General features: G+C 40.1%; 1 protein-coding gene across 1 annotated transcript in view; it reads right to left on the bottom strand.

The window, feature by feature from the left end:
- LOC129352604 (cadherin-23-like) overlaps positions 1 to 15,516 on the bottom strand; it is a 125,542-nt gene that overhangs the window by 14,640 nt on the left and 95,386 nt on the right. The window contains exons 14-21 of the mRNA XM_055021671.1: positions 11,831 to 11,895; positions 10,034 to 10,271; positions 7,351 to 7,456; positions 7,005 to 7,132; positions 4,543 to 4,615; positions 2,632 to 2,748; positions 2,308 to 2,420; positions 1,922 to 2,029 (exon numbers count right to left, since the gene is read on the bottom strand). Of these exons, the coding sequence (XP_054877646.1) occupies positions 1,922 to 2,029; positions 2,308 to 2,420; positions 2,632 to 2,748; positions 4,543 to 4,615; positions 7,005 to 7,132; positions 7,351 to 7,456; positions 10,034 to 10,271; positions 11,831 to 11,895 (948 nt within the window). The remainder of the gene's footprint in view (positions 1 to 1,921; positions 2,030 to 2,307; positions 2,421 to 2,631; positions 2,749 to 4,542; positions 4,616 to 7,004; positions 7,133 to 7,350; positions 7,457 to 10,033; positions 10,272 to 11,830; positions 11,896 to 15,516) is intronic.

Here is a 15,516-nt window from a genome sequence, read left to right as displayed (position 1 = left end):
AATTGCTGGAAAATGGTTAATTGGTCATTAGAGGAACAAAGGCTTTTGTGAACGTTTAATTATTAAGACGACATGTTAGGATGGCATCTCTGAGACTCGTTGATTAGCAAATACATGGATGAGGAAGGTGAAAAAAAAACGTGGATAAATGCCTGGATGGGATGCGTTCAAGTAATCAATACCGGTCTGAGTGAAAACATTCAGAGATGGTGAGCAAATTTACATGTGAGCGACTGAGCAGAGCTGGTTGTGGCGGGAGAGGGAAGGAGAATGGGTTTAGTAGTCGATGTTGGAGCTGAATGTAAGAGGCTAAAGGCTGATAGTGGGGAGAGGAGAGATTTGAGTGGGTTGATCCTTGGACTGGGCACAGCAGCCAAATTCATCGGCTCACTGGACACCTCCACAAGGAATCAGCAGGTGGCTTCCAGTCGCCATAGAAACACTGGATGGACCCGGGCTACACTGCGGCCAATTACTGAACTGTGAGCCTGGATGGTCAAATTCATTGAAAAGCGTACAGAGGGGCAATAGCGTCTCTCCACTGAGTGCAGACATTCACATAGAGTATGCATTGCATCGCTGGATGCACCGTGAACGAAGTCAACTGAGGAACAGATCCAATAAAGTGGAAAAAGTAGCAACATTTTGGCGGAGAGGAGTCTGTCGCCTTCATTTGATGTTCCCCAACTCTTCTTCGTTTCACACTCTGCTCCGCAAGACGGCTCCTCGCCTCCTCTTCCGCCTGGAAGCTGAATAATTTGTTATGCACATAACTACAGGCTACACTTTAATTAGCAATCAGACTCCTTTAATTACACTCAGTGACGCCTCCTTAATTAATAGACAATCAGGACTTAATTACAAACAACACACTGCCAAAGACACCAACAGGACAGGGAGAGAGTTTGGGGTAATAGTGGAGTTCACTCGACCTGAACTGCCCCGGATATTAGTCTATCAGTACGGGAAGCCGACTCCGCCCTCCTTCCTCAGTTACAGTAAAACTTCAGCTGAATAAGAGGAATATATGTTTCTTTTCTAATAAGCATGCTATTGTTGTATGTGCCATCCATACTTGAAAACCTTAAGATGTTATATAGAGGAGTCTGGATGTTCTGGGGCAGTTATGTCATAGAATCAGGAAGCCCAGATATTCATCTCTTTTAAAACAAATGTTTTTATATTGAAGTCTTCCTCCATTTTTGGAAAAGAAATTGATTTTATTGACCTTAAACAATAAAAATGTACATAGTTAGTGACATGTGCTTCAGCTGAAATAACTCCAGTAAGATGCTTGTTGTAGTCGTTTGCCATCTAGGAAGTTTACAGGAAAATAGTGTTGTCTTTCCAGGCCCATCTGATTCTTGTATTTCTAGAATTGCGCCACTGATGGTGGCAACCTGTTGGAGTAACTCTGAAATGTCGGTTCTGACTGGTTCGTTTTGATTGAGCTGTTGCATGTTTTCCTCTGTTTCTGGTTCTGGATGCTGTGTAAGAGTTTTGCTCTTACTTTTCTACTTTCTGTCAGCTGCTGTTACAGTTACAAGATATTGCTCTTATAGAGACTAAAATTACTTTTCTCCTCAGGGTGTGTGGACTCTGTCTTACACCCTGAGAAGCTTCAGCTGGGGGAAGCTTTTCTAGACCCCTGGCACGGGGAGGGGATCAAGAGAAAAACCCAGAACTCACTAAAAGAACTTTAAATTCTTTCTTGGGATCCTCCAGAAGGAGTTGGAGTGTTGCTTGGCACAGGAATGTTTGTGATTTTCTTTCCCTGATGCTTCTGTAACCTGATCTCAGGGACGTGCAGGACATTATGAAGGTTAGGCTTATGAATCATTGTCTTCAATGAAATCTGTTTTTTACCACTATTGCTATGAATTCCTGGGTGTTACAGTAAGGTTGGGTAGGATGGACTCACAGAGATAACATCAGTGTTGATTGGACTCATCTCCACAACGTTGGCTTCATACGGCTCGTCTCGCCACGTCGGGGCGTTGTCATTGATGTCAAGGACGGTGATGTTCACCTAAATCAGCGTGGAAAGGAGATTTCATAATCTTCTTCATATAATACTGATGTAATGAAAGATCATGATGTCCAACTCAAATACATTTGTGATAAAAACACAGGACATCATTTATGCTAGTTAATGTTTTGACTCAGATGTTTGAAAATTTGGCACAGTTTTATGAAGGCTGCCTTTTGACCAAAATGCAAAACTAAGTAACCCAATGAGATACTGAACAAAAACAAGACTTTGCTAAGACAGTTTGTTCTTTTAGAAGATGACTGTAATGTTGTTACAGTGGCAATGCCTGTCTTCTGCTGAGGCCCGACTCCTCCATCCACAGCTCTCACTATCAGGATGTACTCTGACTTCTGCTCTCGGTCCAGCAGGGCTGTGGTTGTGATCTCTCCTGAAACAGAAAACAAGCAGCAGAAAACACTCATACCGCCAACATTACAGCAACTGAACATTTCAGGATGAACCAAGGAGTAATAAAAAGTGGAAACATTCACAGATGAGTGATCAGGGCATTCACAACAAAGATCTAAACAGACTTAGGAAGGTAGAAAGTCCATGTATTAGTTAGCATGAGGTGACAGAAGCAACCTGCATTAACATACCTGAGCGCGAGTTGAGACGAAACTGAGAGGAACCTTCCAGGGAATAGATGAGAGAGGCCTGGCCAAACTCCCGTGAGGCGTCCAAATCAGTTGCATTTACAACCAGCACTGTTGCCCCTTTGTAAATGAATAATGTGGAAGCGAGAGACACAAAGAAAGTTACAACTCATTGTATGAGAAGAGATGTTGTTGTGTCCAGTTAAAAAGGAAACAATCAGAGAAAGACAAGCTGCAGAGACAGTTTGCATCATAACTGGTAGAGCTAATTTCTTCACCACAGTGACACTGATGGCATGGCAGTGAGTGGGTTTATGGATTAGTGGATTATTAGACTGCTATTTGGCACAGAGCTGATCAATAGCTAGGCCGGTAAGGGGATGAGATGCTTGCCAGAGCCGCAGGGCAAGCCCTGAGCTCAGTCTAGAAGAGCCAACCTTAGGGCTCCACCTCAGGGCCAAAATCTGCTCTAAACCTCAGCGTTCCTTCAAACAGCTCTAAGAAGTGCTCCACTAAATAGTGTGCGAAACATAAAGCATGGTCAGCGTCTGCTGCAGCTAAAAGAGAGAGAAAGGGGCGGTCAAATATCCCATTTTCCTCTTGCGACTGGAAACTAATCTATTGTCTGGGAAGAAAAGAGGCTTCACATGCATGAGAATGAGCGCAGCAGCTAGCGATTTCCCTTGAGGAGCCAATATCCCACATTCTGAGAGAGTATTTCCAAACAGTATTGAAACAAAACACAGACGGCACAGGTTAGAGAAAACAGACATATTAAAACATGAGACATCTGAAGCTGCAGAAAAAATATCCAAAACAACACAAAGCTCTTGGTTGAATATGCAAATACATTTAACAGAGTGTTTGAGAGATGTGTTTGTTGTGCAACCTGTAAATCTAATTGGAGACATTTGCATTTGCTGCATAAATGCAGTGTTAAGCCTGAAAGAAACTGAGCTGATTTCAAGTTAACAGCAGTTTAAAAACAGGCATTCTTCGAACAAAGAGCACATTTAATTGTATTTTCCCAGTTCACCAACTTCTGGATAACACTGATCCACACATGTCTGCCTGACAGGTAGAGTTAAGCATCTAAATATTGTTTTACATCTGAGGTGAACATGTGAAGTCTAAATTATGAGCTCTGCAGAATAAGTTAATGCAAGACAAGAGTCCTGGTACCGCAAACGGAAATCAATTCATTTGGGGTTCATCAACATCTGATAAGACTGCTTAACTTAAAACTTACATGTCTTTTATGTCATCAATACAAATTTATTAGAACAGAAAGCTTTATGTTATTGTATCAGACACATTAGACACCAGGCATTAGGGTAGGACAGGTATCGCAACCACCCATGAAAAGTTTAAATTTACTCATAACAGTCAATTGCAACTGATGTTATAATAATCAATTATCATGTAATTTGCATTGATACGCTTGGAGGAAACCATTTTAGTGCTACCACACAAGCTAACATCGATGGTCTTCCTCATTTCGGCTCATAGTGCTTCAACTAATGAGACCAGTTATGGTGAAATACTGTTAAAACTTATTTTAAAAAGTTTGTGGGTATAATTAAAAGACTGCAAAATAAATAAATTAATTAAAGGGTTTCTATACGTTAGCAAACCACTGTGAAAACAAAATTGCCTTGAACCCTTTACATTTTGAATGGCATTTTTGTGCTAAAAGTGTCAAGAGGTAGTTAGCCTTCAATTAGCACACGGCTAACAAGGAATCATTTTATTCCTTCTTCTATCCAGATCTATTTTTTGCAGGAAAACAGTGAGATACTTTCACAACTAAAAAAGTAGGAGAATTCATTGCTGTCAAGTCTTGAAACGTTTCAACATTTGAGCGATTGAAATGGTTTTAAGCTAAAATGCATGAAGAAAACACACCAAACTCACCAGCATTAAGGTTCTCTGGGATTTTGATGATGTAAGATGGTTTGCTGAACTCAGGTGGATTATCATTTTCATCCTGCAGGTGGGAATAAGCAAAAACAGCAGTTAATTTTGATGCACCAAATAGTGGGGGAAACACTAAAAGAACATTAATGATTTGATTTTGATTTGATTAAAAATAAAAAAATAAAAAGTTGCAGTTTCCACTCTGACTTGGGATTTAGCTTAACACCTGTGGGAATTAAGTCAAGAAAAGTAGGAAAAGGTTTTACAATCAGTGTCTTAATTGAAAATCAGGCCATAAACAAAAACCTTTGGACCAGAAGATGGCATTTAAGTTAATGAGTCTGATGTTATCTTTAGGCAACCCAGGACACACTGATGGAACCAGGCCCCTTGGTTAAGCCTTGACTTATCACGCTTGACTGGGTTCAGACTGAAAAAGTAATAGAAAACCCTCTAATGATGGCAAAGACTGAGGAGAGAAACTTCAGGTGGCATGTAAGCCAGGTTGTAGCAAGGCTCTAACCATGCTAATTCCCTGCAGCGTAATCTGGGTTTTGGAAGACAGAGACATACTTTGCTTGATGTTTCTGTATAGTTCACTGGTGTGACTGGGAGGAATGGTCTCCCTAATCAGGACATCTCTTATTACTGAACTTCTGCCGAAGGCATGGGGTGTCCATAAAAAACACCATCATCAAGCACAAGGTGGTTCATAAGAGTTCTTAGAATCAGTTCACTTTCGGAGACTTTTTGAGGCAGAAGTCATTTGCAGCAAGAAGGTCCTGGTTAGATTCCTGTGCATGTTCTCCCTGTCCATGTGTGGGTTCTATCCGGATACTCCGGTTTCCTCCCACTGTCCCAAAACATGACTGTCAGGTTAAACAGTCTCTCTAAATTCTCCTTAGATGCGAGTGTGTGTGTTGGTCAGTTCATTCTAGTGGATCCCAGTGTGTCTAGTGAGAGAGATGTACAGTATGAGGTTCCTTCCTGTGTTGAATTGGAAAAGTAATAACTTAGTTTGTGATAAAATTAAATGTAAAGTGATGAAATGACCAATAAATTCCTTTAACATGGATCAACAGCTGCCTTAAAACAGCTTCAGTAAGAGCATTTAAATGTCTCACAGCCTCCCACTCATGAATAAGACTCCGTTTCACACCAACATTTCCAGTTGTCTGGCTATTCACAGCGAAGATCCCCACTGCGTGAGCTGCTGAGAAATGTTAACACTTAAACAACAGTCACTGGGACAATTATCCATTTGGGCTCCCAGTTACACTGGTGCAACGCATTGTGAGAGTGTGATGCTGCCAGCTGCTGATAAACCCCTGTGGTGAGAGTCACGACAGAGAGAGACACAGGCAGAGACACAGGCAGAGAGACAAGCAGAGAGACACAGGCGGAGAGACACAGGCAGAGAGACAGGCAGAGAGACACAGGCGGAGAGACACAGGCAGAGAGACAAGCAGAGAGACACAGGCAGAGAGACAGAGAGACACAGGCAGAGAGACAAGCAGAGAGACACAGGCAGAGAGACAGAGAGAGACACAGGCAGAGAGACAGCAGAGACACAGGCAGAGAGACACAGGCAGAGAGATAGACAGAGACACAGACAGAGACACAGGCAGAGAGACAGACAGAGACACAGGCAGAGAGACAGACAGAGAGACGTAGGGGGAACGCTGGATTGTGAACATCTATCCCGACTGGTCTTAGCAGCTTTTCTCCCTCATGCGGGATGCGTATAGGAATTCCTAATGGTTTGTGCATATCAAAGGATATTCATCCATTCTTCTCTGCCGTTTCTCCTTTCATGAATAAAAAGTGAGATGTATAATGGATGTCCTCCATGGGAAATGAGACTGGGGGCCTGGTGACTATGAACCTCATCTGCTCATTGTGGTTTGATGGCTGCATTTATAGTTTCTAAGCAAAGGTCAATATTTGAGTTTTTAATTTAAAAGTCAATAGAAAAAACAAAGGAAAACAAAAGGGTGTTTAATGCTATACCTGAGGAACGATCAGAGAGGAAGGAATTAAGCAGGTAAGAAGATGTGTCACTGAAAGCTTACATACACTTACCAGAACTTAAAGGATGGACTGGAACGGGTCTTTCCCACAAAACCCACGCAAAGTCAGAATTATAGATTTAAGCTCAGATATTTGGAGTGAAACCTGCAGAGTCTAATGTTTCACCTGCAGGAGGACTCAGAGTGACAGTTCTTTTTCTTTTTCTTTGTTGTGCCACCTGAAATGTCTTACTGTCTGCCCATCCATATGGAAATGTTTTATGTGGATCGTAACTCAAAAACATTTGCGGAAAATTTACCAATTCCGTAAACCATATCTAAAATATTTGTGTAGCCCAAATACCAGGGATTGGCTGTGCATGTATCCCAATAATATTTTACATTGATGGAATGCAGCTTCATTTAATTCACTGACAAGTTTGTACTTACTATAACCTCCACTGTGACCGAGACGGTGCTGTTGAGCGGCGGATTTCCTCCATCTTTGGCCATCACTGTCAAATAGATCAACCCCTTGGGAACCATCTCATAGTCGAGAGGCCTGGTCACGCTTATAACTGGGCAGGAAGAGCAGGAATGGAAAAGGTTCATTTTTATTTCAGTTGTTAATTAAATTAAGATGTGAGAAACTTAGTTTGAACTACTTTAGAGACAATTGTTTCTCTTTTATAGTGGAATTTTAAGAGAAAATCAAAACAGTAGAAATTCTTTGACTAAAACAATGTACATTGAGGTTGAGCCAAAGCAAAGTTTGAGGAGATAAGAGTGAAAGTACCTGCATAGCCTTCCACCATGACGATGCTGAAGTATTGAGGGAAAACTGAAGCTGAAATGATGGTGTACGTCAGGAAGTTGTTGGGAGGAGAATCCTCATCAGTCGCCTGTAGGTGGGCAGATGTTAGGGGGGAGTGGTACTTATAACATAATGTTGTAGCTGAAGTTTTAAAAGTAAGACATAAAAAACAAGCTGTAGCACAGCAGATGTTGCAGTACACAATGCTCATCTTTCAGTTTAAATGTTTGAACGATATGAAGTATTTAGTCTGCAGCCAGGAAGCTGTCAGTCAACGGCGGCATGTTATTGGATGGATTAAAGCTGATTCTGGCTATTAGTGGTGCAAACGTCAGTGTTGGATGGACACCAACTGAGCCACGACAAGCCAAGCAGGCAGAGGAAAGATGAAACCGTTTGTCGAAGGACTAATCCGCAGCAGCTTTCACCGCGATGATGACACTGGCTCATTATTGTTGATTTGGCAGGAACTTTAAAATGAGTCCTCCGGCTGTGAGGAGAGTCTACTGGGCCTCACTGGCATCATTAGAAGCTGGACAGGTTGTCAGAAACACTCATTTGTATCTCTGCACGACAGACATATCTATATACTTTCATTTAAAGCCAAAATGTTGTGTAAGCAAAACCTTTCTGCCCCCACAACTTCTTAGCAGTGGCTTTCCTTTCCAGGCTGTCCTTCTAAATCAATTTTCAACAAACACTAGACAGTTATTTCCCACTCAAAGTTAAAATGAGTCGGGGGCAGCAAATCAAAAAGATGAGGGGAAAAGGAATAAGTATAGTGAAAATGAATGAAAGCAGAACCTCTGCAGTAGGAGGCAAAAACCTCTGAGGCACGAAACACAGAGCAGGAAATCCTCTCTTTGCTTTGTCTTCCCACAGCGGTGTGCGAACATTGTGTGTAAAGCATCTAAGTTCGCTGGCAAACCGCTGACACACACAATTGTGTGTCTGACTTCTGTTTTCCTCTTGGGCGACGTATTAATATCAGCAGCGTTCAGAATAATCAAACACAGCGAGCCGAGCGTTGAGACCAGTTCACACGGTGCGCCATGCAGCAGAGCAAGCCTCAAGGGATGTTTTTCTCTGCTGGGTGCAATCAAAGCAAACGCTGAGCCATTAGTTACAATTGTGCCTGTGTAGCTCTGCCTTTTGTGTGGCATTGACTGATGGCCAACACACTGAAGCTAACTGGTTTCCTTTTCGAAACACAAAGAACATTAACACAGCAGTGCAGGTTTTACAGTGAAACCAGGAAAACAGACGGTAGTGACAGCAAGAACTGAAAAAGAAAAATCTATTTTTTGGATCAGTTCAAACATTTTGGCATGTGAATATGAAGCATCATTGTAGTTATTTTATTTTAAGTTCTACCGACTGACGGGTAGAAGATGGAAAAGGAGATTTTCTACTAAAGTGTCATCTCTTAGCTCAGAGCATCTTTCTGTGCTGATAATAATATTAATAAACTTTATTTAAAAAGGACATTGCTCAGCTGAAATATAAATGTTACCATTTCATAAATTGTTCCAGGTTATAGAATAAGCGAATTCAAACACTTAACATGTCACAAAAATGGATTTACAATAAAAATAAAACAGGAAATATAACACTACAAGTTACTTTCTGGTGATACTGCACAAACACATGCATGTGGACAATTCTCTTTTAATGGGGCATTCTGCATACAATTAAGACAAAGTTGACCAATTTTAGCTCTTGTTATGTGAATGAAACACATAATTTTACATTTTGAAAGATCACAACTATTAACCGTAAGAAAATCTCAGGGCAAAAAATACCATCTGCAGAAAACAGGCTGTAAGTTTGGAGAGGAAGAAGAAGAAAGAACAAAAGAAGAACATCTTCATAAAAATATAAAAACATCACAGACTATAAAGAAGGTAGAATTCATCTTCTCTTCTCATAATGTAAGTGTAAATAGTAAATAGTAAATGCAAACAACAGTTTCATTTTCACCCACAATTACAAGTTCAGGATGTTTATTGAGTGAAATGTAATATTTTTACCATATTTTGATGCCAGTTAAAGTTTTTTTTCATCTTTGAATTAATAGATAGCACAATGCATCATTGCGGCATTTTTAAAGTTACTGATCTGGCATTGATCCTCCTCCCCAAAGTTTCATAATGAATAACTGGAAGTTCCTGTTGCTTAAAACAATAATTAAAAAAGCAATTTCTCTCTTTAATCACTGTGTGTCTATTGCTGATGAGAGGACAACTGTGGCCTGATGCCTAAATAAGTGCAAAATGTTTCCTTCTGCTGGACGCTTCGATGTGAAATTTGCTGCATGAATGCAGTGCAGAAACAACGGTTTGTGAATTTTCTCCAAAGCCTAAAACTAAAAAAGTAGGAGACATTTTGAGCTCTAATTGACTGAGCAGCATTTCAGGTTGGAATAGGTGAGATAAAACATCTAAACAGCATTTTTATACCTTCATAAATGTTGGTTTTGGCTTAAAGGGTTAATATCTGAAACCAGCAATGATCACAGGTGTGTGTTTATGAAGCACTTTAGAGCTGCTATAAAGAGAATAGTAATTGGATGTTCTTTTGGACAAAATATCATTTAAGACCAACTCGTATATTATTCTATAAACCAGAATGCGATTAGTTTGCATGCCTGTTAATGACGCCTCACCCTGATCCGCGCCACCGACTGCACCGCCTGCTCGTTCTCTCGCAGTGAGCCCGCGTACGCCTCCTTCTGGAAGAGCGGCGTGTTGTCGTTGATGTCCACCACGTTGACACGGATCCGTCCGGTGGTTTCCTCCCCGCCGCCGTCCCTCGCCAGAACGGTCAGGGTGAAGCGCCGCATTAACTCATAGTCCAGGCTGGCCTGCAGAATGACCCAGCCTGTTTCTTCATCCACCGAAAACCTGCATCCACCAAAAATGTCATATTTAACAAATCATTTGAACCTATTTTTCAGAAAAGCATGATTACATTGTAGACAACTGAAATATGTACAACAATTAGTGTACATTTTACTTGAGGCACTAATCACAATAATGAATGATTTTTGGAAGGGAAATTTTAGCCATTAGTTTCCAGACATAATTCTGCACAAATATTTACATTTATTGTAGAGCTATTTATTTTGTTTTGTTTTGTTTTGTGTACATTTTCAGCAGGACTCAGGTTAAAGGTTCTGGGAAACCATTTTATAAGATTGAGATTTTCCTGCTTTCTGTATTTCTCAACCTAATTATGTTTTGGATAATTGTTCTCCATCTCTCTCCAAGTTTCAACCTCCTTCTTTATTTATTCCATCTACTGAGGGAAATGCTCCAATAAAACTGGAAGCAAACCAGCCCAGCATGATGCTGCCACTACCAATTCTGACAAATGAAACTATATTTGTATGTTTCCAAACATGATTCACCTGGCCTTCCTCAGCCAAATACCATACCATACTTCATTTACACAGAACATACAATCATAAAATCACTGAGTCTTTGTTTCATCTGAGCTATAAAAACTCTCTTTGCTCAGTTTTATAGTCTGTTCCAATTTGATTAACTCAAACTTCTGGAACCTTTCCTCAGGCTCTGATGATGTCAACCTCGTAGAAAGTGTGTAGACTATATTTTAAAGTCCTAAACTTAAAGGCCATTAAAGTTAAAGGTATGAGTCAGGGGTTTTTTTTAAACCTGTTTGCTTTATTTTGTATCTCTAAAGACAAGGGAAAATGCACAATTTCTTTAAAGTTGTGCAAACTTTTTTTGCATTTTCTTGTAATTCAACATTTTGCATTTTCTTGTAATAGTTGCTCTGTAACCATTTCACAAGGTACAAAATAAAAGTTCAAATAAATTATTAAAAGCCCCAAATTAATGAGACTCACATTCAGGATTGTATGTAAACTTCTGACCAAAACTACAGATACAAAAGATAAATGAAGGTCAGTGTTTTTCTCACTCATTTCAGAAGGTAAAACTCATATTTTATAAATATTCATCACACATGGAGTAAAACATTGCAAGGCTTCAGTTTCATTTTCATCAAGATGATGAGGAATAAAGGCTTACAAATAGCATTATGTGTGTAATGAATTTCTAAAGTTAGGGACAAAAGTAGTAAACTTTTTCACAATTTTCAAGTTTTTTAGATGTACTTGTATATAACATATGAAAGATACAAAACTATCACTAAATTTGTCCCACATGTCAAAAATGTATTTTTATTTATTAAAGAAAAATAAAACATTGTGAGAATTTATAGGTCCTCTGAGAGAATTAAATGTTCCTCTGGACTTAAAGAGCATCGATGTGACAATAATCACCAGTCAATTCTGAAGCGACGCTGTTTCTAAGAGAGCTTTCCCTAAAACAGCGTCGTTTATTTGTGAACCAGGCCCATAATTAATGAGCAGATTTTAGATTCGTATGTGTTTGTGAAGTATTTGACGTGTGTGTTAGGATGTGTTTAATCTCACTGGTCTGGGTCATCGGTGAAATAGTAACGGACAATCCCAAAAGGCCCGGCGTCTCCATCTGTGGCCTGGAAGAAAAAGATGAGAAAAGTCACGGTTAGATCAGACCTGCTGTTTTTAAAGAATATTTTATTCCTTCAGCAAATGAAACAAAATCTGGATATTAATTGTTTTAAGTCAGAAACACCAGAAATGATGCATAGAAAAGCTCAATTTACATACAGAATTGAAAAGTAAGACATCTCTGAAGAATTTTGAATTCTTGCTATAAAAGTTGTCTCTACCTGAGGTTTATGAGCAAAAGTAACTGATCACATCTCAACACTGATCATCTGAGAAAATCTCAGTGCATTGACGACAGGCCACTTTTAACGACTAAAACAAAAAACAGTTAAAATTTCACGTCAGCATGATTGGAACAGCGAGACAGACACAATAACAAGTTGGAAAATCCATTTTCAGCCGGCAGCGTGAACTGCTGCGTCTAGAAATGAAAACTGGAGCTGCAAGAAGGAAGCAATACATCAACTCTGCACCAAGCTACAGTAGAGTTCTTTGGTCAGGAGCTAATCTGAGGTGAGAAAAACAAAAAAACAACAGGACATGTGTTCAGAGTTTAAATTACTCCAGGTTTCAGTTCTGTGAAAAGTGGGTCTGGTCTACCAAGGACAAGAAGTTCCCTCCAAGATGTTTCCATCAACGGGTACAGAAATCTTTGTTTAGGTAGGAGGAGCGTCAGAGATAATCACACATCCTTCACGTTTTTCCTTACATTTTTATTCAAAATAAAAGAAAATAGACCTAAACTTCCAGGATTTTCTACTTGTATAAATAAGTGTTTGAAGTGAAAATAAGGAAACAAGAAAAACTACAGACATACAAGAAGGAGGGAAGAAAGGATTGATGGATGGACGGTTGGATAAATGGACGTATCAAATGGACAGAAATGCAGAAAGACATTTCTGTTGATTGTTGAGAGAAACTGTTGTCTGGAAATACAACAGTTGTCAATAGTTTATTTCCTTTTTCCCTGGAAAGAGCCTGGAAAGTTTTGGAACAGAACCTAATTCTCCGTAACATCCTGACTTTATAATCAGAAAGTGTTTGTGTGACGATCTGCTGTCTCCTGCTGAAAATGTCAGAATGTCACATCCCACAAGATGCTGATCTTGATTTTCAGCAACAATAGAGATTATTGTTTATTTAGCTTATAAAATACTCATGTGTTACTAGAAGAAATATGCAGCACAATATTTCTCTTTAAGCATGTTGCTCATCATATTTCAATGAAAGTAGCTGAATGAGTGTCATGCATTTCTGCTTTGAGAACTTCACTCCATGTAGATCCATTCATGCTTCCTCTGATCCATGTTGTAAAAATCCCTCAGATGTTTTTAAAACACAGCAACTTCAAGACTTTTAAAAGAACAAACATGTTCAGTGGTAAGTACAGACATATGTAATGTTGATACCTCAATTAAAGCTGAATAAGGAATATGCTCCTGTCTTTTTGATTCTGCTATTCCTCTGCATACATTTGAGTCTGGTGGCTCTTCATAACGCGATCTGTCACGACTGTGTTTTGCCTCTTTTCTTGAATTTCTCACTCCAACAGCTGTCTGCGACTGCATGATAAAACATAAAAGCCTCGCTTCACTTTCTGGAGGTGTTGATTGGATTAAGTCTGATGGGAAAAGTGATACATTCTTGCCCACAAAACCCGCCGCTGCCATGCAAACACCAACAACTTCTGTCATACGTTTTGCAGATGAAAGAGGTGACAGAAAAATACCACGTAAAGAGCAGCACTCAGGAATCTGCCACATTAACACAATTTGTCTTTGCGAACACAAACATTCCCATGTGGAGGCTGTATGCACGCGGGCCGGAGTGACGCTGCTGCTGCTGCTGATGGATCGCAGCAGGAGACCCTGTGGTAATAGAGTTTCACTTCAGTGGCTCTGCAGTCGGTTGAGGGGCCAAACCTGAACGTGTCTGCTGTCCCTCTGCAGGGCACAGTGCTGGTCACGGTGATTCAGAGGCGGACTGAGAGCGACCGGAGTCTGGCAGCTGCAGCAGCAGAGATGATCACAGTTATGTGTTTGAAGGAACATCTGTGCGTTTGCATTTTTTATTTTTTTCGTCAGTGAATGGTTAAGTAAAATATTAATCTTTCACTAACAACTTTTTTTTGCTTTTATTTTAATTTTACAGCAAATAGGATCGTGCACATTAAAGAGAGAATTACAATTTTAAACAGACCTTTTAAGTTTTTGCTTTAAACAAAATGTCCATGTTCTGTACAAATATTTTCATTCTATTTTATGCAAAAGATTATTCCCAGATAATCAGATTCTGCTCATTTTGAGTTCTGTTTTAGGGTTCTGTCACTTTATGTAAATAAGCTGATATTGGCCACGCCCCCTCACACTCAAAGTCCAGACCTCAGTCCAATGTAAAGTTTTGCAAGACTTGAAAGTTAACATTCACAGGTTCTATCGCTCTCACTGAGCTAATTATCAAAGAACATGAAAACCTTTCAGGTTCTTGATGATAAAAATGAGAAAAAATAACCATCAAAGTTGTGATAGATTAAACATTTTTGTTCCAACTGACAGTTTACCACTAGTTGCCTTTGTGACTTTTCTATGTAAGCAATGTTTTTTTTTATTATGTTGTTTTCATTTGCTTTTCTAATCTTGTGTTTTTTAAACCAACTTTTCAGCAGACACATTAGATTGTTTCAATACAAATGAATAAGTTGAAGTTGGTTTTTATTGGGACTTAAATGTACGAAACTTCATGTTGCATGAATATGTTTGCGATGTACAATATGCACGAAAGGTTTTAACATCAAGTCTTTTGCAGACTAGACTGAATTCAACGCAGTTCTCCACATTTTTACATCCAATGTTTTCGATTATTCCTCCATTTTCTTTGTGTAAACTTTGCCTTTTCCTCTGCATCAGAGCGTGCCTGCAGCTCCACTGGCTCCTCTCTACTCTACATATCTCCTTTAGCACACCCTTGCCCCTAAATGCCTCCCTCCTCCCCCTCTGCTCCCAGGTGACTGACAGGTCCATAAGTGCTCCAGTGATAGCAGGAGGGGTGTTAATGTGACAGCTATCAAAGCGGTGACAGCGGCTGGGTTGAGTGTTGGAGCCGCTGCTGCCTCTACAGTCCAGCCCCTCTCAATGCAGCAGCACACAGACGCGGACGGAGAGCTGGAATGGAGAGAACGATGATAGCCATCTCCCACCTCCTCCCTCTTCAATCACTCACCGACCCGCTCACTTTCCCCCAACAAACAATCACCATGACGGCGTGGCCCAGTCACTTTGCCAACTGCTTGCCAAAGACTTTCAACTTCAGACACAGAGGGCCTTCATTCAGATGGATGGCTGAGATTGCTATGTGCAGGGATTTGCTGTCACTTCACGCCATGGCCCTGAGTCCACGACACAAGGGTATTATGCGTTTGCCCCTAGTCACCATGGCAGCTTAAAAATTTTATAGTGTGGAAGTTTGAGGTAATGGTAAAGTTAAAGAGGTGGGGTGCAGAGGAAGGGTAAGATTTAATGAGAAAAGGAAAGCTGTGGATATTAAAGCTGGAGTCGGTTCCTAATGGTGCTTGTGATCGCCACAATGGGAATCTAAAAGATAACAGTAGCTCAGATAGAGAGGGAGCT

This window comes from Poeciliopsis prolifica, unplaced genomic scaffold, assembly GCF_027474105.1.
Source record: "Poeciliopsis prolifica strain line A6 unplaced genomic scaffold, Auburn_PproV2 SCAFFOLD078, whole genome shotgun sequence".
NCBI classification, from domain to species: Eukaryota; Metazoa; Chordata; class Actinopteri; order Cyprinodontiformes; family Poeciliidae; genus Poeciliopsis; species Poeciliopsis prolifica.
This window is presented reverse-complemented; position numbering and strand designations above follow the sequence as displayed.